The 25174-nt window shown below is 38.8% G+C and overlaps 1 protein-coding gene across 2 annotated transcripts in view; it reads right to left on the bottom strand.

Moving 5' to 3' along the window:
• Window positions 1-6729: 6729 nt before the first annotated feature.
• Window positions 6730-25174, bottom strand: part of ccm2l (CCM2 like scaffold protein) — a 38976-nt gene continuing 20531 nt past the window's right edge. For both annotated transcript variants that reach the window (XM_043710493.1, XM_043710494.1), the window contains 7 exons: window positions 24555-24738; window positions 21748-21884; window positions 21522-21657; window positions 17145-17208; window positions 16881-17028; window positions 8941-9079; window positions 6730-7211 (listed from right to left, as the gene is read on the bottom strand). In XM_043710493.1, the coding sequence (XP_043566428.1) occupies window positions 6949-7211; window positions 8941-9079; window positions 16881-17028; window positions 17145-17208; window positions 21522-21657; window positions 21748-21884; window positions 24555-24738 (1071 nt within the window). In that variant the 3' untranslated portion in view covers window positions 6730-6948. The remainder of the gene's footprint in view (window positions 7212-8940; window positions 9080-16880; window positions 17029-17144; window positions 17209-21521; window positions 21658-21747; window positions 21885-24554; window positions 24739-25174) is intronic.

Raw genomic sequence — 25174 nt, 5'->3', positions numbered from 1 at the left:
AGCATTTACCACTAAACATACTGTAACTCCTTATTCTGATCAGTACAATTTCAAGATAAAATGCAAAGCTATGCTCACTTTTTCAACAATCAATTTAAGATGAAACATAAATCGAAGTTATTTGTAAGGTCAATAATACTAATCACTATTGGGCTAAGTAAGCAAGGCGGTATGAATTTGCAGAGTACACAGCAATCTGAGGTTGTTCTGCTTTGTTCCTGAGTCTATTTCCAGTGAAATAACAACATTTTAATGATTTTAATTTCTTAAACTAATCTGTACAATACTTTGAAAAGTTATGTTGCATTGTGAGAATTTGTGGAAACCCATAATAGCAGAGATAGCAAGGATAATTTGACATCAGTAAAAAGTACACTTCACTGGGATGTTTGACCCAATCCAGTCATTTTTACAACAAATGGTCTCCAATAACTCACTGCTGTAATTCATGTTCAAAGCAGGAGAGCTGATCACCATAAGGTGGTGCTGCTGGATAGAATTAAGGTCATTTTCAACAAAGATGTGAAGTTATCTTGCACATTTTTATTACCTGTCAATTGCTACAGTTAAAATTAGATCAAATAACTGTCTGTCTAACAATGCAATGGCTTTTATTATTCATTCTCAGGAGTTGTGTGTTTAGACTCATCCAGCATTTACTGTCAATCCCCGATTGTTCCAAAAAGCTGGTAATGACCTTTCTTGGGAACACAAGAGTGGGATTTGACCATTCAGTCCTTCAAGAGTGTCTGTCATTCAATTAGGTGACAACTAATCTGTAATTCAAATCCATTTACACATCTTTGTTTCATATCTCTCACTGAATAAATATCTATTCAGTTCAGTTTTGAAATCTTCAATTGACACAGCCTTAACAGTGATTCGGGAATGAGATTGTGGAGGAGTGGTGAGTGGGAGACTTCCATTACATTTTGTCTGAAATACCCTGTGTCTATCGATTCTGCACATTCTCATAGACACTTTAATATCCACTGTTGCAATGACATACAGTACAAGGACATTTACATTTGTTTGAATATTTGATCACTGATTTTGTAAATAAATTTGATATGAAAGATTTTACTGAATAATTTACTTTCCAAAGTGTAACTCAACTGCAAGTTATCACTGGTAATAGTTGTTATGTCCTTTCAGTAGTGGCACAAGTCAAGACAATTGATTAACGGTGGAGCTTTTCTAGATTTACAAAGATTTAAAATGTAGATATATCTTTTAAAGTTTTTATATCTATCTCTCCAGCCAAATAAGCCATAACTATAAAATAAAGTAGAACAAGTGAAATGGGAAGAATGGTAGGGTTTTGTTTTAAATCAACAATGATTTTACTTACACAAGCAGCAATTAAGAACATTTTAAATATCATGTCAAATTAACAGTCATCTTTTGGCTAGTGAAATCATCACAATTGATTGATGGCAGCTTCAAACCTTCACCCAATATTCTGGTGTTCTATTTAATTGGACGAAGTCTTAAACAAAGAGAGACGCCTGAGTGTACTGCTTTCATGGAAAATTTGACAGAAGCGTAAACAGAGGTGGGAATGTCAGGAATTACCTGCAGTTTGTTGGCATGTTCCCACCTCCAGGCCGTTTTTAATGAGGCAGGTCATTTTGGTATGATAGCTTACTGTGCACAAGCCGCGGTCAGTTTGTGAACATGTTTAAAGGTCTGTAAGGTCAATGACCAGCAATAGACTGGCACTTTTCCAATCAGTCTGTAGAACTCCTGCAGAATCCAAAGCCCAAGCAATACCCTGCGGTGGCATCCCAACAGAATACCTACAGAGCCATGTGTAAGGCTGTTAGCAGTTTCATGATGATTGTCAGAAAATTGAGGCCATTTCCGTTCTAAAGGTTTATAAAAAGTGCAGAGAGGGTAATTCCATCTTGAGATGCACCAATAACAGTGAATTGAACAGGCTGGTGAATGCATCCTCTGGGCATTAAGTAATCTTTCATTCAAAATTCATGATCTTTGTGTCACATTAATACTGTGTGTGGTTGGCAGCCTAAAACAATCCCAACACCAGGGACCCTTCTTAAAGATTAGGGGAACATTAGGATGGCTCAGTGGTTAGCACTGCTGCCTCATAGTACCAGGGATACAAGGTTCTATTCCACCCTCAGGCGACTGTCTGTGTGGAGTTTGCATATGGTCCCCGTGCCTGTGTGGGTTTCCTCCCACAATCCAAAGATGTGCAGATTCCACAAAATACCCATGAATCCCCTGTAACAATACCTCCAGAAATATTTCCTGTAAAGTTTAAAACTGGAGATTAATCCATTCTTTTCATTTGCTATATTTTTATAACATTTAGAAACATTAACTTACTGGTTTAAAATTGAAATTTCATTCGGTAGATTACACAGGCTTTAGGGCCCAGTTAAAATGCTTGGTATCTCGCATGGTATTCAACGATATAGACAATGAAGGTCTCAGATTGGAACCCCAATTTCATAGAATTAGTTAATCCCTGTTTGTGCTCCAATAGAAGTGAAATGGTCAGCACCAGGGATTAGAGAAGTAAAATTTCAGTCATGTTCATGCTTCTGCTTACTATTCAATGTCTCTGCTACAAAGTGCATGTGACAGAGCATACTCAGTAAGAATAAAATTGAGCTTAACTCTGAGGTTAAATAGTCTGACAGTATTTATCATCTCTCTTTAGTTGTGAATGAAGTAAAGCGCCAGAACATGGCCAACAAATATGGAACTGAATCCCATCATTGGAGGATATTAGAAAAGTATATGGAACATGTGTGAGAAACACACCGAGGCTTTGTGCGGGAGACAGGCGATAAAGGAGACAGAAGCAAGGAGAAAACCTAATCTCAGAGAGGCCAAATAGGCTTTTCACAAACAGAGGTAAAGATATCATAAAGAAAACAAAGGTCCAGATAAGGGAAGAAGTGAAATTCAAATGAGGAGAGAAATAAAGTGAGACTAAGGAAGAGAAGACAATAAATAATTTTCAACACATTTTTTCATTGCACAGTAGCAAAAGATGCTTATTATCATACTGACAGCATTATTATAATGCACAACAAAAAGTACTTAAAAATAATATACTGACAATGTGTTCACCGTTCACTTCATTATAGCTATGTTAACACAGCAAAGTGTTTAACTTGATCATTTAGTGCCCACAGTTCAAGTAAGATATCTCTTTTAGTCACACTTTAGTTTTTTTCAGCATTTGAAGAAAACTTAAATCAAATTCAGACTCAATTTACATAATGGTATCTGAATAGAATTTTGTGAAAGCTACCAAAGCATTGTTTTTGGATCATATCTTACTTCATTGCATGAAATGCTATTTTCATGAAGACACAGTGGGATCTTCCTAGCCCACAGAGGTAGGTTTTGATGTGGAGTTGGGATCAGATTTACAAAGCAGACAATGGATTAGCTCAACAACATGTTTCCACTTCTGAGTGATTTTTTTGGAGGCTGGATGAAAGCTGTAGTGATAATTTGCCCCAACAGTGGCAGGTTGCATTACTTGAAGTAATTATGTTGTAAATTGTGTCTTCTCTAGATGTAAATTCCTTTTAGTATTTCATATTAAGTATCTTCCATGTAGCCTAAATGTCACATAGCCTTTTACAAATATAAATAGATGTCAAGTATGTGAAAACAAAGGAAAGGTCATAAGAATCATTGAGGTTATAAATGACATTAAAGATTTATTCGGTGCCACATAATCCAGTTATCATCATTGCTGGTAAAAATAAGAAGATTTTGCTTTTAGAAAGAATGGTAAACTGACCCACAAATGTGGTTGTCAGCCCAGAGAGTTCAGACAGCTGATTGATACAACATAGATTGCCAATTCCCAAAGTGAGGTTTAGCAGCAGGCATAGGAAAGAACAGAGAGAGAGGAGAATGAGCCACCATTCTCTTGGGAGAAGACCAGAGTTCCCCTATATCAGCCTGAGGGAAGAACAAAGGGCCAAAGACTACTGCCAAAGTTTGCAAAACATCAGGGATGAACACTGTACTACAAAGAACAAAGAACAAAGAAAATTACCGCACAGGAACAGGCCGTTCAGCCCTTTAAGCCTCCACTGATCCAGATCCACTGTCTAAACCTGTTGCTTATTTTCCAAGGATCTGTAGCCCTCTCCTCCCTGCCCATTCATGTATCTGTCTAGATACATCTTAAATGTCCTATCGTGCCCGCCTCGACCACCTCCGCTGGCAACGTGTTCCGGGCACCCACCACCCTTTGTGTAAAGAACTTTCCATGCATATCTCCCTTAAACTGTTCCCCTCTCACCTTGAACTCGTGACCCCTAGTAATTATTCTCCCACTCTGGGAAAAAGCTTCTTGCTATCCACCCTGTCTATACCTCTCATAATTTTGTAGACATCAATCAGTTCCCCTCCTCAACGTCCATCTTGCTAATTTAAATAATCCTAATCTACTCAACCTCTCTTCATAGCTAGTGCCCTCCATAACAGGCAACATCCTGGTGAACCTCCTCTCCACCCTCTCCAAAGCATCCACATCCTTTTGGTAATGTGGCGACCAGAACTGTACGCAGTATTCCAAATGTGGCCGAACCAAAGTCTTATGCAGCTATACATGACTTGCCAACTCTTGTACTCAACACCCCATCCGGTGAAGGGAAACATGCCATATGCCTTCTTGACCACTCTATCAACTTGTTTGCCACCTGAACACTCAGATCTTTCTGTACATCAATTTTCCCCAGGGTTTTTCCATTTACTGTATGGTTTGCTCTTGATTTGGATCTTTCAATATGCATTATCTTGTATTTGCCTGGATTGAATTCCTTCTGCCATTTCTCTGCCCACCTCTCCAGTCTATCTATATTCTGCTGTATTCTCTGACAGTTCCCTTCACTATCTGCTACTCCAACAGTCTTACTGTCATGTGCAAACTTGCTAATCAGACCACTAATACCTTCCTCCAGATCATTTATGTATATCACAAATAACAGTGATCCCAACATGGATCCCTGTGGAACACCACTGGTCACAGTTCTCCATTTTCAGAAACTCCCTTCCCCTACTACATTCTGTCTCCTGCAGCCCACCCAGTTCTCTATCCATCTGGCTAGTACATCTTGGACCCCATGTAACTTCACTTTCTCGATCAGTCTACCAGCTTATCAAACGCCTTACTGAAGTCCATGTATATGACATTACAGTACTTCTCTCATTCATCAACTTTGTCACTTCCTCAGACAATTCTATTAAGTTTATAAGACATGACCTCACCTGCACAAAACCATACTGTATATCATTGATAATCCAATTTTCTTCCAAATGTAAATAGATTCTGTTCCTCAGTAACTTCTCCAACAGCTTCCCTACTATTGACGTCAGGCTCACCAATCAATAATTACTTGGATTATCCCTACTACCTTTCTTAAACAAGGGGACAATATTAGCAATTCTCCAGTCCTCCGGGACCTCACCTGTGTTTATAGATGCTACAAAGATATCTGTTAAGGCCCCAACTAATTCCTCTCTCACTTCCCTCAGCAACCTGGGATAGATCCTATCCAGACCTGGGGACTTTCTACCGTAATGCCTTTTAGAATATCCAAAACTTCCTCCCTCTTTATGCCGACTTGACCGAGAGTAATCAAACATCTATCCCTAACCTTACCATCCATCATGTCCTCTCCTCGGTGAATACCAAGACAAAGTATTCATTAAAAATCTCACCCATTTTCTCTGACTCCACGCATAACTTTCCTCTTTTGTTCTTGAGTGGACCAAACCTTTCTCTGGTTACCCTCTTGCTCCTAATATAGGATTAAAAGACTTTGAGACTTTCCTTTACCTTGTTTGCTAGATATTTCATGACCCCTTTTAGCCCTCTTAATTCCTCGTTTCAAATTGGAATGGATAGTCCAATCCCACTATCCTTGCTTATCCATTCTACAGAATCACTTTTTGCAGGGGGCGGGGGAGTAATAAAATCTGCTCATCTGTCATGTGTTTTATATTTTCTTTCTTTGCCTAACTGAATAGAGCATCATATCTAACCTGTTGCTTTTTAACAGATCTTATAATCTCTCTGAAAATTGCTTACAAACAGTTGACTGCCCATGTTAGGAACTGCGATTACAAACTCCTCCCCTCCAATAATCAACAATGAGTGGCCATGTTTGAAAAATCTGAGATGGCACCCCACTTTGTCTGCAGCTTACTTATGCAGTGGAGGTGAAAGCAGAAAAGAAGGTTAGGGTGCTGAGATCAGCAAAAAAAATAATAATTTTGAGGATGCAAAATAGAAATCTGCAGGCTTTCCTGCAGCAAAGGCTTGTTAGTGAATTTACCTCATCTGTACATTAATACTCCAGAGAGCATTAGGCTAGAGGGATAGGCTATCACTCATCTACTGAGAATTGCACCTCCAATTTATGTTGACCTCATGCAGAGCACAGCTTTCACAGTGGGGCTAGCATCTTCCCTTTGCTATGGGCAGCACTATGGCTTTCCTGTTTTTGTAGGTTTCCCGTCATCCCTAATTGGATAGTGAATGCAGAGATCACATGTTAATTGGTTGCACCTTGGAACATTGTGCTGGTGATGGGTCACAGTCAGCAGTATGGTTGAGATCCAGAAATGATCCCAACACTTGAAATGTTTAAACAGCAAATAATTCTAGCCATTGACATATTTAAAGAAAATAAGTCATTGTCTTGGCTCAGTTTATAGTGAAAGAGAAATTTAATATGGTTTAATATAACATCATTCAGTGAGCTTCAGCTGCAGTTGTATTAAAATATTAAATACTAAGAAAACAGTAACCATTTAGCACATTTTAAATTTCAGGAGCAGGAAGCAAAAATGAACTTGATACAGATTTCACATTTTGTTGAGCTGAAGACTTTTAAGTAATCAATTAAAATACCTAAATAAACTGATAGGTGGTCTTTACATTGCTCACAGTAAATCATCTTCTGCATCACATTCTAAGGCTTCGATGTCATGCGTAATGTTTGGAATTGTTCTTTCAAAGGGTTCTGCTTCTGAATGCAGAGACCAGCTGTCATAACCTCTCACAGCAGATGCTGATGTGTTACTCATGCTCCTCTTAATTCTTCCGAAACTGTCTGTCAATATCCCTCTTCCATCTCTAATTCCAATGGTTTCTAAGAAACTCTCGAAGTAGCTTGCGTCTTTATCAGGTATGAAGCCCCGCATCCCTAAGTTAAGAATGAGATATAAATTGGTTAACTCAAATTTTTGCTTGAGGTAAGTTACAAAACAGATCAAAGGATTGAGTTTAATTGAGGTTGATAGGGATCTTGCCTGCTGGATGTACTTAATGCAATAGCTTAGCCTCTCAGAACAGCATCATAAACTTTAAACTATTTTTCTATTCTGTAGAATAAGTAGCCGAGCCTGTCTCTGACCTGTATTAATTGATCCATGCTGAATTTTGGTAATGTGAAGGAAATGGACTTTTGCTGGTGAGTACTTATTTGGTTTCAGTGAATTGTCTCTCACTTACAACCAGCTCTTTGTCACATATGCTAGTAAAAGAATGTTCTTGTTCAAACTCTGTTAGTCAATACTATAATCAATTTTGCTCAAAGTGAGCACCGTGACCTGCAGCATATTTTCAGGTTGAATTTAATGCAATCGCTGTAGAAATCACAAAGCTTATTATATCCCCTCCCCCACAAAAATCAAGAGAAAAAGGAAAATCTGAACAAAGAGCACAATTCCATCATGCTGCCAAGCCATTAGTTTTTGTTATGTGATCAACATTAAACTACCTGTAAATATACCAATAAACCCAGTCCGAAGGGCATTGTTTCAATTTCAAATAAAGGAACAATCTTATGAAAATGGCATCTGTATTCTCTCCTCCCCATTTCTTTAACATCAGACATGATTGCCAATATTAATGCTCTCCGCATGGTGAGTTTGGAAATGGAATGTTTTTACTCAGGTGGTGGGATGGCAGATTGCTACCTTCCTATCTCCACCTCAGTTAAGCCAGTTAGAATTAAGAAATGGTCTTTAGATCTGAGTTACGAGTGGCCTATTTCCAAATGTGCTTTAGTTGTGAAGAATTTTACTTACTGGGGAGTGTGGGCAATTAGTTACATTGTGCTAAATTAAATAAATTAATTCTGTGTTATTGTAATTGAGAGAGAGCATTGTTATTCTGTTTGCACCAATCAGTTTGAATCTTTGACTGTGTAGAAGAAATGCATTAAATTATTATATCAAATGTGCTTTCCAAGAACTAAAGGGGTTTGACTGATGCTATGCTTAATTCCTATTGGAAACTAAACAGTGGCTGGATCTTTCTTAACAGAATTGGTTTAGGTAAGGCAATCCATGTGACAATTAAGGCAACAGATGTAAAATGCTAAAACTAGGGGGAATGGCCTCAAACTAAGCGAGAGCAGATTTAGGACTGATTTGAAGAAGAATTTCGTCACTCAAAGGATTGTGAATCTGTGGAATTCCCTTCCCAGTGAAGCTATTGAGGTTACCTTGTTGAATCTTTCCAAGGCAAAGATGGAGAGATTTTTGAACAGTAAAGGAATTAAGGGTTATGGCCAGTGAGTGGGTCTGTAGAGCTAAGGCAATGAAAAGATCAGCCATGATCTATTTGAATGGTGGAGCAGGCTCGAAGGGCCAGATGGCCTACTCCTGCTCCTATTTCTCATGTTCTTACATTCTTATGTTATGTTCTTATGCTACATGTAAGGCTGAATTCCAATCACACAGTGCGATACTGCTAACTTACTTTGCCCTGAGAATCCCCTTTCACTTTGAATTGTCACTTTCAGTTTCTGTTCTACATATAAAATACATTTTAAAATGGATTTTTCTAAAAGAAGAGACATTTTTCTTTAGTCTAATCTAGTCTAAGGTTGAATTCATCAGCTGTGATAGCACAATGTAATCTTATACCTAAAAGAAGGAACTTCCGTTTTTCTCCATAAAGGCGAAGAAGATCTGCACAATAATCTTCAATTGATGTACCAGATCGATACTCATGGAGTAGCAAAGCAAAATGTTGGATTTCTTGTGCTGTCAACTTTGTTCTCAGCTATAAAAAAAGATAAGCACAATAACCTCAGTGTGAAACAATAGGTCTCAGTGCAAGGGTTTTGATGGTTTTATTTTATTGTGATATGAGGCCTCTGTGCAGATATTACTTAGATTGTCCTGGAAGCATCATTAACAAGGTATGAACATTTGCTGGATGGAATGCAAAACTGTCAAACTTGGAATTTTTAAAATATCATAACATAGCTCATGACTAATTCTCAGAAAGATTGATAAATCCCTCCAGCAATGCTAATCCTCAAATAAATATGTGGCTTTAAAAAAAAAAGAAACTCCTCAGTATTTCAAAAATGCATCGCTTAATTTGGACAGTCGACATTTTTTTGTTCTGGTCACATGTCTTGATCAATGAGTGAAAATTATAAACGTGGATAGAAAGATTTAACAGTATTAACCTTCTCAAAGGAGAAAGGAAACACCTAGAGGACAATTGAAAGACATTGGAGGCCTGTTTTACATATATGTATGGGAAAAACTATTAATATTGCCTCCATTGATGAGCTCAAATCAACCATATTGTTGGGTGTGGAGCAATATCTGTGGCTGAACTCAAAACATTTTGTTCAGTGAGTGACTTGCATCTCTGTCTGTGCATTGAGAACAAGGTAAGCTTTTACATTTCTCTTCCTCTGTGCCCAGTAATAATGCCTGTTGATCACCTTCACCCACACCAACCACTGCTGGATTTGCTGGCTTGTGCACACATTATTTATATGAAATTCTCCATCAACGCTGTGACATATAAGCTGTTTTTTTCAATAGATTGTGCTATTGGGGTCAATTTTACTGAGGAAGCAAACTTTCTACTTTCTCATCATGATTATAGGTACTTTTTCCCAGTGCATTTTCAATGTAAACAGAAGACATTTTACCTGGAGCTAATCCATGGTTCACTTGAGTGGAAGATATACAGTTGTCTTGTTCAAGGCCAGCCCTGTGAAATGTTGCTATAATTCTGAAGAGCATTTTATAGTCTCCAGACTGTATTGACATTCTTTTTGGCAGAAAAAAATATTATTTTTATAAACCACTCCATTAGAATGGTTTTGTCAAACTAAACTGACACTGGTATAAATTTACTTCATAGCTTGCTTACAATAAGCAGTACATCAGTTTCAGAAGAGGCCTTTGAGGTTTCAAAAGCTCATCTGTGCAATAAAGTGTCTGTTTAACAAATGGCCTTGCATTTGTACTGCTTTATTTATAGCATAAGAGCAATTGTGGTATATATGTCCCCATTTTACCCTTTAAAAAAATTGGTATGCTTCATACTCTATTACTGCCACAGAATCTTGATACAAGGAAGGACCTTGTTATAGTATTCAATTTATGGCTTTGCGATTTGTATCAAGACAGCAAACTCCAGTAGTGAAAAGAAATTAGAACAAATTTTAGATTTGAAAAGGGGAGATTAAGAGCAAATCCCAATACAGTGTAATGGAGAAGAGTCTGTATAGTAAATCAGAAGTGAGCAACAACTATAAGCTAAGTATTTATTATAATGTTGCTGTAATAAACTTTATTCCCTCCTGAAGTTATTGACTTCTTATTGGTGCACAGTTCCAGAGGCACCAGATGTCTTCCAATACCTCATTCACTGGCCACAATTGAAATGTGGCCCTCGATAATGAAGGCTGCCAAGGTCATTCGGCTGCAAAGTAAATCAGAGCCATGAGCAACCCTGTCCTTACCAGATGTCCTTGCTAAGTCACTTGCAATTGCAAACAGGAATGGGAACCCCCTGGTCAGTTTTCCTCTCCCTGACGCAGGTATGCCTGAGTCCCATTTTAAAACCTAATCAATTCATACAGGTGTTTTCTTCCAACTTGAGTAATATTCTAAATCCCATTTGCCTACAGTGTTCCTCTATCCTGTTACCTTCAATCAGCTATCAAAAATATTCTTAATTTTTAACACAATTATAAATACTACTTCTGAAATCCACAGTCTCACTTCCCTCAGTATGACAAGATTTTTCCTATTCTTTGTTTTGAATTTGTTACAGTGTATCTATGTTCTTTTGTAGACTTTGTTTTCCTGACTGCTGCAGGGAAAACTAGTCTTGCAATAGGTGCCTCAAATAAGAATTAGGCCTTTTAGTAAGATTTGTGAAGGATTTGGTGTCTACTTGAGGTGTGTGCACTTTGCCCCAGTGTTTTGCTTTTTACCAACATAGCAGACAACACTTGTTTGGCTTGTAATGAACATATGTTCCTCATACTGGAATTTTAGAAAACTATTTAGTATCTGAAAAATGGTGCTGGATTTCTGAGCCACACACTCAGTGACAGTACACACAATTCAAACAAGAATCATCTTGTAGTGTTGCATTATATATTTGTCACTCCAATCAATTTATTTAGTATGTATCTTAATTGATAAAGTTGTCAAAAACAATCTGAGGTGTGTGTTATGTGGAGTAAATGTAATTAAGCTACCGAGTACAAAACAAATTATTGTAAAATTTTTTTAAAGAAATATTCTATCATAGGGTCGACTAAGGAAATAAAAAAGTAGGTTTTTAATTTGTCACTAACAGTAAAACTAACATTGTGAACCACTATTCAGAGAAACCATTTAATTGAGTAAATACAATCAGGCTGCTACCACAAGTTTAATACTCATGCGCATAATGAAGATTCATCATTCAAGTTCCCCTCCAAACCACACACCTTCTTGAATTGGAACAATATCATTGCCCTTCACTATCGATGGCTCAAGATCCTGGAACTGCCTGCTCTTCAGCACTATGTGCACACTTACATCACAGACTGCATTGATTTAAGAAGGTTGCTCATCACCATCTCTCCAAGACAACTGGAGATGGACAATACTTTTTGACCAAGTCAGCAATGCCCATTTCCCTGACTGTTTATACAGATAAGCAGTCTATTCAGCTCCAATATAAGGGGCTAGATAATAGAGTGGATGGGAGAAGCAGAAAAGCATTTCTCCTTTCTACATTTGTAACTCCTTATATTCAGTAAGAAGCATACCTTGAAGTATGTACAAAGTGCTATTTTTTTGTAAAGGGGGATTTGATTTTGAAGAAGAATGCTGTGAGGGCTGAGCATGTTGTCCAGAATGGTGTCTGCTCTCAGGAATTGGACTTAAGTCTGCGAACTGATGCTTTGTGAACAAATTTCCTTCCTGACTGAATTAGCCCACATTATGGCTATGCATCAGTTTTGGGAAGATTCATGTCAAATTTCTGTCTGCAAGCCCTTGTGCCTTTACTCATGTAACTTTCTGCTGTTCATCTCATTAAGTATATATCCGACCTCAATGGCACCAATTTATACAATCTCACACTTAGCACAGGTGAAAGTGCTAGCCTTTACTTGCATTCTGGCTGAGACAGTCATACTTAAACCCCAACTACACACCAGTTCGAATGCTGCAGGCCTCATCACATTGCTGTACATTTGGACAGAATATGGCAAACTCGCACTCTGCTTTGCCAACAGGGGCCTGGAGATCGTGACGAATGGGGTAGCAAAGAGAAGGTTGTACTCTTTTCCCAGAACCACCAGTGGAGACCCCAACACCTGCCAAATTGTTCTGAAGTAGTTCACTTGAGTGACTACACTGTCAGTGGTCTGGAGGAAGGTGCAGCAGTGCCACAAAAATGTCATTGACTTTCTGTGCTCTGCCAGAGTAAGTACCACCATTTTCTCTCTGCTACCTCACATTCCCACTAACTCCACTACTGCATCCACTTCCCACAACATCGTAATATCTTCTTCCAGTGTGGATCTCACCCAGTCCATCTTTCTACTGTAAAGTACTGTTACTAGTTACCTTCCTATCCTCTACACTTCCTCAATTCGGGATAGTGTGCCAGTTTTCATCCACCCACACCAGCTGTGCCAATTATTTTCATCTCACTAAATGAGATATGATAGGTCTGAGATGCTCAAGAGGGATGGTGGGGTGGATGACATTTGTCTCCTCACCCCCTAGGAGGAGAATGCCCTTAAATTATTGAGAGAAGATTGTGACCACTCGTGATGCTGAGACTTCCATGTTCCAGCAGTTGGTAAGATTCATTGTGGTGTGCTATGCTGCTTCCCAATAATCACCAATGTCAAAGTATTCATGTAATGCTGAAGCTTTCCCTCACTGCGCCCCCACCCACCCATCATTCCATCACTCATTCCCTCTTTTGTCTTCTGCAGATACCAACAGCACTCTGCTCCAGTCCGCAAGAGGCCAGCCCCTCCAGTTATCAGCTCCTCTCCTGCTGCTGAGGGAGAGGCCACAGATCTTTCAGAGGAAATACTGGCAAGGCTGCCTCCTGCACCCTCCACCAGCTCAGATATTGACATTTCAGTGGCTAGATTAGAATCAAGACACATTTGGAGACCAAGTCCAGGTTAGCTCCAGGTAAAGAGGATTCCATGCTGTCCGCTATGAGTAACTTTGTGCAAATGTATTAGCAGATGCAGGAACAGCAAGCATTGGTTAGAGACTATTGACAAAAACTCTCAGACTCAGACCTTGCAAACTGATTAGTTTATTACACGATATATCAGGGGGAATTCACCATCCTAACTGTGGCTCGCTGTTATTCCAAAGTACATCAGGATACTACAGGATTATATAGAGAAAACAGCTCGGAGCTGACCGTTAATTACACAGTTTGGCATGCTTGCAAGTTGGTACTAAATTAGAGGTTAGTCATTAAGTTCAAAACTAAAGCACTGTTATGCATTCCACAAATGGACAGATTAAGTGGTATCACCACCTGCTCTAGTTACATAGATTGCTAATACTAAGCAGAGATATCCCTAATTGGCTGAATGACCGTGAAGAGGCAATAACTAGAAAAGGAAGGGGGACTAATTGGAAAGTCTATGTCAGCTTGACTGGTTCTACAGCCTGCCCTGATCATTCAGCAAAGGGAGGAGATACTATCTTGAGAAGGAAGATAAGGACAACCTTTCACATTGCCTCAAATAAGGAACGCATAGCCAGCAAAGTTCTGGCTGGGGACACAAAATGGAACTCTCAGCTGAATTAGGAAGATGGTTTCCAGGCAAATAATGTTAACTTTTCCCCAACAGAGACAGTTGAAAAATTGGATAGAAGATTGAAGTCCACCAGGGCTCCCTTTACCAGGTTGGTTCTGGCAATGCATTTACTGGCTGTCTCCATGGCCAGATTGGTCATTGTGATGGAAAGCCAATAGGACACACAGTGGCTGCCAGAGATGTAAACAGACTAGTACTCCATTACATTAATCATTGGTGCTCAATATCAACAATGAGGTGACAGCAGGGATAAGGGACCTTAACCTCACGCCAGTTCCACTTCCTTTCAGTGAGTTAAGGTGGTGCAATCAGTTACCCATTCAGAGGAGGAACCATGTGCAGACCCCCCAAATGACTCCTGTCAGGATGCTGCAATGGAACCTGACCCCTTCCCCTCCACCCTACCTATGACCTTATAACCCTATGGACTTCAAGCTAGGGAGGTTGAGTCTGCATCTGGACAGCACACTCTTAGTATGTTTAGCCCCTCTATCCACAAACACGCCCAGGCCTGCCCATCCAAGCTGTTACATATGTAGTGGGGTGCGTGCTGCCTCTTTAAGAGAATGCATCAGGTGACCTGGAGGCAGAAACTAAGAGGACAGTCTAAAAACCATGGAGATGAGAGACATACAGTAAAATATTCCCTGCTCAAGTTTACTCTCCCTCTGCCTTGTGTTCTCTTTATGATTCTAGTGAAATACAAATACGCAAGCTGTGCTATAGGACAGATTCCCTCCTCCCCAGTAGGGACTCTGGGACTGCACTTACATGTAGTGAGAGGGCAAGGAAAAAGTAATCTTTCTGGAGGCACATAGGTGGCATGGGTAATACTTCATTGTACATAAAATATGACATTTTGTCAATAAATTGTATTTTAATCATCACCTGTATGATTGACTGTCATTTTACTTGTAGCTACAGGAGTGAAAGCACAGAAGGTCCCCTTCCTTAGTGCCATATGACATTACAACCTTGTGCTATTCTTTTTCTAACTCCCAACTTGACATATCATGTTGCTATTGTTGCATAGGTCATCATGTATTGTGAAGCTTTCAGACAGTTATTAATGTTAACCTTCATTAAACAATGGAAAAAGTGAAGGACAGCATTGCAATATAACAGGTGAATGGGCACCAAAGCACTGTGTGAAATGCATGATGATGTAGTGAAGGGAGTGTTTTGCTGATGCCAACTTCCATGGATGGTGGGTGCAGGCTATTGCTATGCATGGAGTGTGTCCTGAGATGTTTGGAATCACTGGCACCTTGGAGGCCTGAAGAAGATGCAACAAGTTATCGTTTTGACTTCAAGTTGCAAATTGGCACCATTTATTTTCTCATGGTACCTGGGAGAAGAGCAACCTGCATGTAACAGGTGAAACAGATAATAATGAGATGCTAATATTTGCAAATATGCCCTTGCTCACTGACAAGATTCCTATTTGGCTGTCGAATCCTTAAGGGAAGCATTGAACTTTTCTGTCCTAACACAGATAATCTCAATTCCCCAATCTCACTGTATTCTTCAAACTTTCTTGCCAATACCCTTGTCATTTAGATGTTGGGAAAATTTCACTCATGGACTTGATGGACTTGCTGGAGTGTGTGACAGAATAGTTTGAAGTAGTTTTATGTCTACATGGTGAATTTCAATCTCAGTGTCCCATTTGGAAAACTCGAAATGTTGTTTCTAAACATGGAAGAAAATGAAATCTCCTTATTGTTCTAGTTGCTGGTTATAAGAGTAACCATTCACTGAGCTCTGCCAGATGTTTAGATAGTAGGCATGTTGTTTAAAGAGAAATCAACAATTGGTAGTTGTCTGGAAGGGGTAATCAATTTCTAGGTTCCATGGATAAGCATGTCATGAGGTGTAACTCTGAGTATTAATACCAGGAGGATCCTACATGAATGAATGATCTTTGTTCAGTTGAACAACCTTGATGGCAGTGGTGATGCAGATCAATTTTTGGCCTCAGGACTGGTAAGGATAATACAGCCAAGATTCCTGATCATGCTTACAATTCAACATTTCGTTTCAATACTGTGTGGGCGTAGAAACTTTGGATTGAAACAGAGTTAGATTCAACTGTGATGACACCTGCTGCTGAATAAGCCTGCCAATAAGTCTGAATTAGCCAAAGAAGGGTTTGAAGACTGACATCTTAAGGATTATTGCCTCCAGGGATCTATTTCAAAGAGGGGCGAGGACACTGTAATTAACCAATTCAAAAACTTTGCTTTGGAAGTGACAGTTACATATTTAAGTAATCTCTATGACAATGGTATAATAAATAAATCAATTAGAATAAGGTGAGAATGAAAGGGGGAAACATTTTCACACTTCAGACTGTGTAATTGTGGGTGGCACGGTGGCACAGTGGTTAGCACTGCTGCCTCGCAGCGCCAGAGACCCGGGTTCAATTCCCGCCTCAGGCGATTGACTGTGTGGAGTTTGCACGTTCTCCCCGTGTCTGCGTGGGTTTCCTCCGGGTGCTCCGGTTTCCTCCCACAGTCCAAAGATGTGCAGGGTCAGGTGAATTGGCCATACTAAATTGCCCGTAGTGTTAGGTAAGGGGTAAATGTAGGGGTATGGGTGGGTTTCGCTTCGGCGGGTCGGTGTGGACTTGTTGGGCCGAAGGGCCTGTTTCCACACTGTAAAGTAATCTAATCTAATTGGATACTGTCATTTTAGATGAATAAAGATTGCAATGTCTCACTTATGATGCACAAAATATTTACTTACAGTTGTCATATAATCCTGTAGCAGATCAGCTCCAGTGCTACTCTGGTCACTCTCACTGCCAGCTGTGCCTTGGCTGAATTGTGATTCTCTGAATGAAGGGGAAGAACTACCATTGCAGTAAGGTTCGTATATGTCCTGTGACCCATCACTGTGCTCAGGAAAAGAAAAAGGTGAAACTAGAAGAACATAGTTTAGAATAGAAACATTCTGTGCCTATTATTCAAGTGTTGTTCAAAACACACTTCCAGAATGAGGAATACTTACAAGGAGCTGCAGCAGCTAAAATCTGCTTCATAGCCGTACGTCTGAGCGGTTTGATTACTGTCACCTGAAGAATCAGTGAAAAGGGGACTGTTAGCAAAATATTTAGAGTTACAGTGCTTCACATTGTAAGGAAAATTAGTTTCAAGTTATTAGTGAACTTTGTGAGCAGTCAAATATTTATTTCTAATATTGACACTTAAAACAAAATAATTTTTTGCTGCATGATTTTTAAATTTTGACTTTTTCTATACCATAGTTTCCCCCTTTAATAAGAAAGAAAAAACACAGTTGAGTATTTTTCTTTGGCTTTTTAGTCTTATCCCTTAGCCTGTTTATAATCATTTGCTTCTTACCTGGCATGAATCACATAGTTATGTAGAAGAGACAATTTACTGGTTTCTGTAGTTTCCTAAGGCTTTGCACAGCAATACATCTCCAACAAAGGAACAGCCAATGTGAAAGGAACATCAATAATGCTCTGCAAGAAGCAGGTCATCCATTATGAAACTAAGCAAACCTGCCCTGCAGCCCAGATACAGAATTGACAAATCACAAACACAGCAACCATGGATTCAGTAACCCATGTCCCAAACTATGACTTTTATACAGGCATCTCTACTTCATCCCTCTGCCTAGTCCAACTAACAATGTTAAGACTATTTTTCTTTATCCCACTATTTTAGAGTTACTTAAATAATAAAACTCCTGTATCTTTACTTGTCAATCACAGTAAAATGTTAGATTAAAGTCACAGTGCGATTTCACCATCAAAACACTTTAGGAATGTGTACTTGTACTTCTCAGTATAATCTGCTGATACTTCCCCAACAACTTCCATAAAATATGTATTCACAAAGATTTGCAACATATTATTTAATACCTCCAGAAGTTGGGTATGCTAAATCTGGAGCCAATAGTAGAAACTAACCTAAAGATAACATCACAATTATTTTCAGTTTATAATTTAATGTTTGTGCAACTTATAGATGTATGTCTATCAAAAATCATGCCAGGAGCCTAAATGCCCTTTCACATGCATGCTGTAATCAGAAACAATAGATAGTGATGATAACACTGCAGTTTTCCTTCAATCATATGGCTGACCAGGAATCTTTTCCATTCTTACTGCCTGCCATTGGCATGCGTTGGAAATATTTGTAGATTGATACACAATTTGTTCAGCCATGATACAAGCATGCTTTCCTTATTCATCAAATCCTGTGGTGAGAATGAAATCCTCTGATTCAGAGACAGGAAAGCTAATCATTACACCATATTATCTTCTATAACTCATTGATAGTCATTTCAATAATAAATTTCAATGACATGTGCAACATTTCATACTTTGGTGTTGCTAGTGGACCAACATAATAAAGGTTTATATTGCTACGGCGTTAATCAGAGAGTGACCACATAACTCAGAGCTGTAGTAGAGCACATATATATATATTCCTGATGAAGTGCTTTTGCCCGAAACGTCGATTTTGCTGCTCGTCGGATGCTGCCCGAATTGCTGTGCTCTTCCAGCACCACTGATCCAGAATCTGGTTTCCAGCATCTGCAGTCATTGTTTTTACCACATATATATGGTAGTCTAATTCTTTCCTATGAAATGAGTAATAACCTGCCAACCAAGTATACCCTTATCATTCAGACAGGAAGCATTAATTTTCAAGTTTTGAGAAGATTTGTAGCTCAGGTTGAGGTTCTGGATGTAGGTTTGCTCACTGAGCTGGAAGGTTCATTTTCAGACGTTTCGTACCATACTAGGTAACATCTTCAGTGAGTCTCCGGATGAAGCACTGCTGACGTTTCCTGCTTTTTATTTATATGTTTGGGTTTCTTGGGTCGATGAAGCCATTCCTTGTGGTGACGTCAATTCCTGTTCTTTTTCTCAGGGCATGGTAAATGTGGTCCAAGTCAATCTCCTACATCAAAGACATCTCGGAAATGACTGCCAGACTACTCAGACCCCTTGGCATCATGGTAGCCCACAAACCCATCAACACACTAAAACAGCAGCTAATGAACTTGAAAGACGCTATATAGACAACTAGCAAACCTAATATCATTTACAAAATACCGTGCAAGAACTGTAACAAACATTACATTAGACAAACAAGCAAAAAACTAGCCACCAGGCTACATGAACATCAACTAGCCATAAAATGACATGACTCACTCTCGCTAGTATCCTTACATACATATAAGGGACACCACTTCGACTGGGACAGCACATCCATCCTAGGACAAGTCAAACAGAGACACACATGAGGATTCCGAGAAGCATGATATTGCAACCGGAACTCTATCAACAAACACATTGACTTGAACCCCATTTACCACCCCCTGAGAAAAAGAGCAGGAAATGAAATCACCATGGAAAATGACATCACCACAGGAAATCAAAGCACCCACCCAAGGAAACCCAAACATGTAAATAGAAAGCCGGAAACATCAGCAGTGCTTCGTCCGGAGGCTCATTGAAAATGTTACTGAGTATGGTGACGAAACATCTGAAAATGAACCTTCTAGCTCAGCAAGCAAACCTACATCTAGATCAATTTTCAAATTTAAATACTTGCATCACAGTTTTTTTCAAAAAGAGAATTAACTCACTTGTAATGCAATGAAACTAGTTTGGGATCAATTCAGTTTCTTCTATGGGAGTGTACAATTATATTCTAGGCAACTTTACAATGGTAGTTAGCGTGTTTTGGGGAAGGGATCCCAGAGGATTTACCTTTCACACTCTCTAACTAAGGCAGACCTAAAATCATCAATGCAGTCATGTTATAGTGTTTTTGTACTATTCTAGTAATGTGATAATGACCATATAATCTGTTTTTGTAATGTTAACTGAGAGATAAATCCTTTGCTGTTCTTCAAAATATGCATTTCCAAACACGCAAAATAGAGAGATATTAAACAGTTTCATGGGTCTCAAAGGTGTCATATAAAGCAGTTAGTATCTCAAAGAGTAAACTGACATTATGAAATAGGCTGTGTCTGGATATAAAGAACTGTGTAGGGCTCTTGTGGTGCAGCAGTAATGTCCCTACCTCTGGGCCAAGTGTTACCTGCTCCAAAGATGTATAACAACATCTCTGAACAGGATGAATAAAAACATATCTACAAAGAACTATTCCTAGGAGGAGTTAACCAGTTCTTTGTTTGCTACCAAAGTTGTGAGAATGTTGCAGTAGTAGTAACAAGAACTCTTAGGTTTAGTCTGATGTCTCCCAAAAGACCATCATGCAGCTTAGATGCTACATTACTAACTATTAAGAAATATGTAAACAAGACTCAAATAAAAGCAAAGTGCTGCAGAAGCTGGAAATCTGAAATAAATACAGAAAATGCTGGGGAAATTCAGCATCTGTGGAGAGAGCAACAGAGTTAACATTTCAAGTTTAATATCTGTTCTTAAAAACTCCCCTTGGACTAATACCAGCAGGAAGGATCGATGGCAATGAAACTAGCCAAAGCTTCTCAGCCCCTGATTATAGCAGTTTATCAAAAACTTATTTTTATCTGGTGCCTCACAACAAATGATTTAAAAGAAAGAAAGCAAGGTCTTTAATGGGGGTAAAAATGTGCAACTTCAAATGAAAAGATAATCAGGCAAGATGAAGGACATACTGCCAATTCGCGAGAGTTTGCTATTGCACAAGATCTATCTTATGTCTAAATGATGTCTTTACGGATCTCAGGATATCGCAAAGTACTTTATAAACAACTAAGTGCTTTTAAAGCAAAGTGCAATTCATGTTTGATTGCCCCGCCCATTTTTTCAACATGGATACTGTTCAAATAATACAAAAACCAGATTTTCTTTTACACAAATACCCTCATTACATTTATTAGAGTTCAGATCAGGGGCCTCAGGTTAGTTTGGGCATTAGTAAGGGTCAAAGTTAGGGTAAGAGTTAAGGTTAGGTTGGTGTGTACTCTGATTCTCTGTGTTTCCAAATCATGAATACTAGAATTACCAGACATGAGCTGTTGGCACTGTCGCAAACTATTGTTGCTACCCTGACTGTTTCTTGTGTCCTTGTGTATGTGTATGTCTGTGTGTGTGCATAGAATTGGAAAGGAGCTGATCTATGCTATGCAGCTGTATAAGTCATAGCTCAGGATTGTTCAGGTAGACTGTTCTTGTTTAAAACAATAGTTTGAAGAATTTAGAAGTGAAAAATTATTTTAGGTACATGTACATCTATGCAAACGTTACATAAATTGTCATTTTCTTCTGTACTTGGTGGCAATATTGCTGATGTTACGATTGTTCCTCGATGCTGCTGTCAACAACACTGAATAAACACATTTGATATGAGCAATTGATAATAATATGCCTGCTTTCGATTTGAAACATACTTCTTTCCATTAACCAACGTCTGTCTGGTGTGGAAGTATAATGGAGTCCTGCTCGATCCACACAGTCTATTGTCTGATCTCCATAAATGATACGAAACACCTGACAGATGAGAGCACAATATTCTTCAGCTGAATCCTAGTTCAAAAACAAATGAGATTATTAATCTTCTCATGTTAAAAATGGCTGTCAAAACTTTTCATTGTTCGGACAATAAAAACAGCTCACTCTGCTGTCCACTGCAAGTATCACCAGGTTGCAGTGTGTTTCCGAATTGGGCACAGCTTCCTGGGGATCAGGCAAACTTCCTGTTGTTTGTCTACGTTCCAAACTGCCACCCGCAGCTACAGCAGCCACTCCAAGACCTAATATGAGATAAATAGTTCTAATATTTGTTTAAGCTGATACAAATAATGGACATTCATACAATATTAATCAAGCTTAAGTTAACGGGTGATCACAATAGAGAATCTGGTGAATGATATGAAGAGCAGTAAAAGCAATTTTTTATCTGTAGTATTCATTGGATAAGACAAAAGCATTAATACGTGTATGTACTGTACAGTGCCATATCAAGGAAATAAAATAGCGTCATCGCTATTGGAGGAAAATACAATTAATTTATTAATGTCATCTTAACTTTGGCATCTGTTATGTCCATGCAACATCCTGCAGTCTGTATTTGTTTCCTATCTTACACCTACAGTGAATGGTTAAAGCCAGTTTTAGCGAGTTTATTTCGCTCTGACATCAAGCATCATGGTGCAGACTGAAAACATGATCAGATGATGAGATTTGAATTGGAAACATAATGCAGTGTGTGATTTGAACTGAAATGGTTTGAATTGTATTAAATGTCATGTTACATGCAAAGCAGTATGCTTCATACACAACGTTTATTGAATTACACTCTGAATAAAACACATAAATTAAATGCAGACATAGGTTAATTGTCTGGACCATATTGATTACTAGCATATTTACATTTACACAACACAATTTGATTTTAAGGAAATATATTGGATATACTGAATTGGATGTTTGAATCATGACTTTACAGTTAAGTGGTTATTTAAACATGTTTTATCCAAAGAGCACATTTTTAAAGCAACACAAATTTTGAATATTTTGGTGCTGTAAACGTTCAACAGATACAACTAATTTAGAAAGGTAATAACTTTCAAAGTGAAGGAAGAATGAAACACTGTTCATTCAATGATCCATGCACAGTTGGATTTATATTACCAGGCATGAAATCTCCAGCATTCTCAGTACTTTGTTTTTGCTTTGGAGGATACATTCTATTCCAACATTGTGTCAGCCGTAATTTCAGAACAGAATATGGGAGCATTGATTTTTCTGGAGTCATGGATGTGGCATGTTTTATCTAAAATTATGCCAGATGTCCTAATCCTGAAGTCCTGCCCCTATTTCCAATATTTCACTCAGGGAATGGGGCAGGACAGGAAAGAAATCCGAACCTGACTGAATTCAAACTGACATCATTTTCGGAGGAGGTCCTTGTTGCACAGAGTGTGACTTACAGCATTACTTAGAGCAAAGGCTGTAAAATTAGAGGATGGTCAATAAAAGGCATTTCCCAATTGGCATCTTAACGCACTCTGAATGGTATTGCAAATTAATGGAAAATAATGGTCAATTTTGTACTGTGGAATTGTCAAATTTAATTTCATATGTTCAAAAATGTAAGAGTCTTTACTCCCATGAATCTCACTTCCTACAGACCTCTGTCTAACCCAGTACACAACCCAGTGTTTGAGAGGAAATAGTGTTTTGGACATTGCATTGTCATTCACTTGCAAAAAATGCTTTTTTCTGATATTCAGAATTATGAAATTTTATTAAGACAGAGGGTGGTGGTGGAGGGTTGTTTTTCAGACTGGAGGCCTGTGACCAGTGGAGTGCCACAAGGATCGGTGCTGGGTCCACTACTTTTTGTTATTTACATAAATAATTTGGATGTGAGCATAAGAGGTACAGTTAGTAAGTTTGCACATGACACCAAAATTGGAGGTTTAGTGGACAGCGAAGAGGGTTACCTCAGATTACAACAGGATCTGGATCAGATGGGCCAATGGGCTGAGAAGTGGCAGGTGGAGTTTAATTCAGATAAATGCGAGGTGCTGTATTTTGGGAAAGCAAATCTTAGCAGGACTTATACACTTAATGGTAAGGTCCTAGAGAGTGTTGCTGAACAAAGAGACTTTGGAGTGCAGGTTCATAACTCCTTGAAAGTGGAGTCACAGTTCGATAGGATAGTGAAGAAGGTGTTAGGTATGCTTTCCTTTATTGGTCAGAGTATTGAGTACAGGAGTTGGGAGGTCATGTTGCGGCTGTACAGGACATTGGTTAGGCCACTGTTGGAATATTGCGTTCAATTCTGGTCTCTTTCCTATCGGAAGGATGTTGTGAAACTTGAAAGGGTTCAGAAAAGATTTACAAGGATGTTGCCAGGGTTGGAGGATTTGAGCCAGAGGGAGAGGCTTAACAGGCTGGGACTGTTTTCCCTGGAGCGTCGGAGGCTGATGGGTGACTTATAGAGGTTTACAAAACTATGAGGGGCTTGGATAGGATAAATAGACAAGGTCTTTTCCCTGGGGTCAGGGAGTCCAGAACTAGAGGGCATAGGTTTAGGGTGAGAGGGGAAAGATATAAAAGAGACCTAAGGGGAAACTTTCTCACACAGAGGGTTGTACATGTATGGAATGAGCTGCCAGCGGAAGTGGTGGAGGCTGGTACAATTGCAAAATTTAAGAGGCATTTGGATGGGTATATGAATAGGAAGGGTTTGGAGGGATATGGGCTGGGTGCTGGCAGGTGGGACTAGATTAGGTCGGCATGTACGGGTTGGAGCGAAGAGTCTTTTTCCATGCTGTACATCTCTATGACTCTATACTTCAGACATAAATGACAATATCTTACAGGGCTACTTCTGAACTAGTATTGTGCGCAACGCTGATCACTGGAAATCTGTTGATAACTTGCCCTGAATGTTTTGAAGTAAATTAATATACCTGTCTTCAGAATGAGTAGATGTATAGCATCATCCCTGACATAGGATACAGCAGCAATCTCATGGGTTGGAATTCTCAGGATCAACTCTTCATTGTCCCTCCAGGTCAAGAGGAGGCAGCGTGCAGACAAACTCAGAATGGTATCCTGCTCTGCGGTTGTTTGCAAAGGCAGTTGTTTCTGTTGCTGTCAAAGGTAGGATTCTGTATATTTCAATTATTCTTAATTAATTACTTCCTTTTTAAAAAAAAACTGTTATTTCATGTGACATCAGTTTAACAACTAAACTCCTTGAATTTATAAAAAGACCAAGTTATCTTAATCGAATGGCTTTCATGTGGGGGATAAAAATAATTTCTATAAATTACAATATTAGCATTCTGAAATATTAACCGAGTTTTGAACTGGTGAAGAAAACCATTTTACTTTGGTAGATAATTCATAAAAAGGTCAAAGACCTGGAAGGAACTCTTTATTTCAAAGCAAAATTTATACAAAAAATTGCTTTATATGAATAATTCTGAGTACATAGTTCTTTCAAAACCTAACGATTCAACCATGAACTGGAAAAATCTAACTTTCCTTATGTGGGAATATCACAAAGAAGCAACGTGACCCTATA

Source organism: Chiloscyllium plagiosum, chromosome 20 (genome assembly GCF_004010195.1).
Source record: "Chiloscyllium plagiosum isolate BGI_BamShark_2017 chromosome 20, ASM401019v2, whole genome shotgun sequence".
NCBI lineage: Eukaryota > Metazoa > Chordata > Chondrichthyes > Orectolobiformes > Hemiscylliidae > Chiloscyllium > Chiloscyllium plagiosum.
Note: the sequence above shows the minus strand (reverse complement) of the source record. Positions and strands in the feature narration are given on the sequence as shown.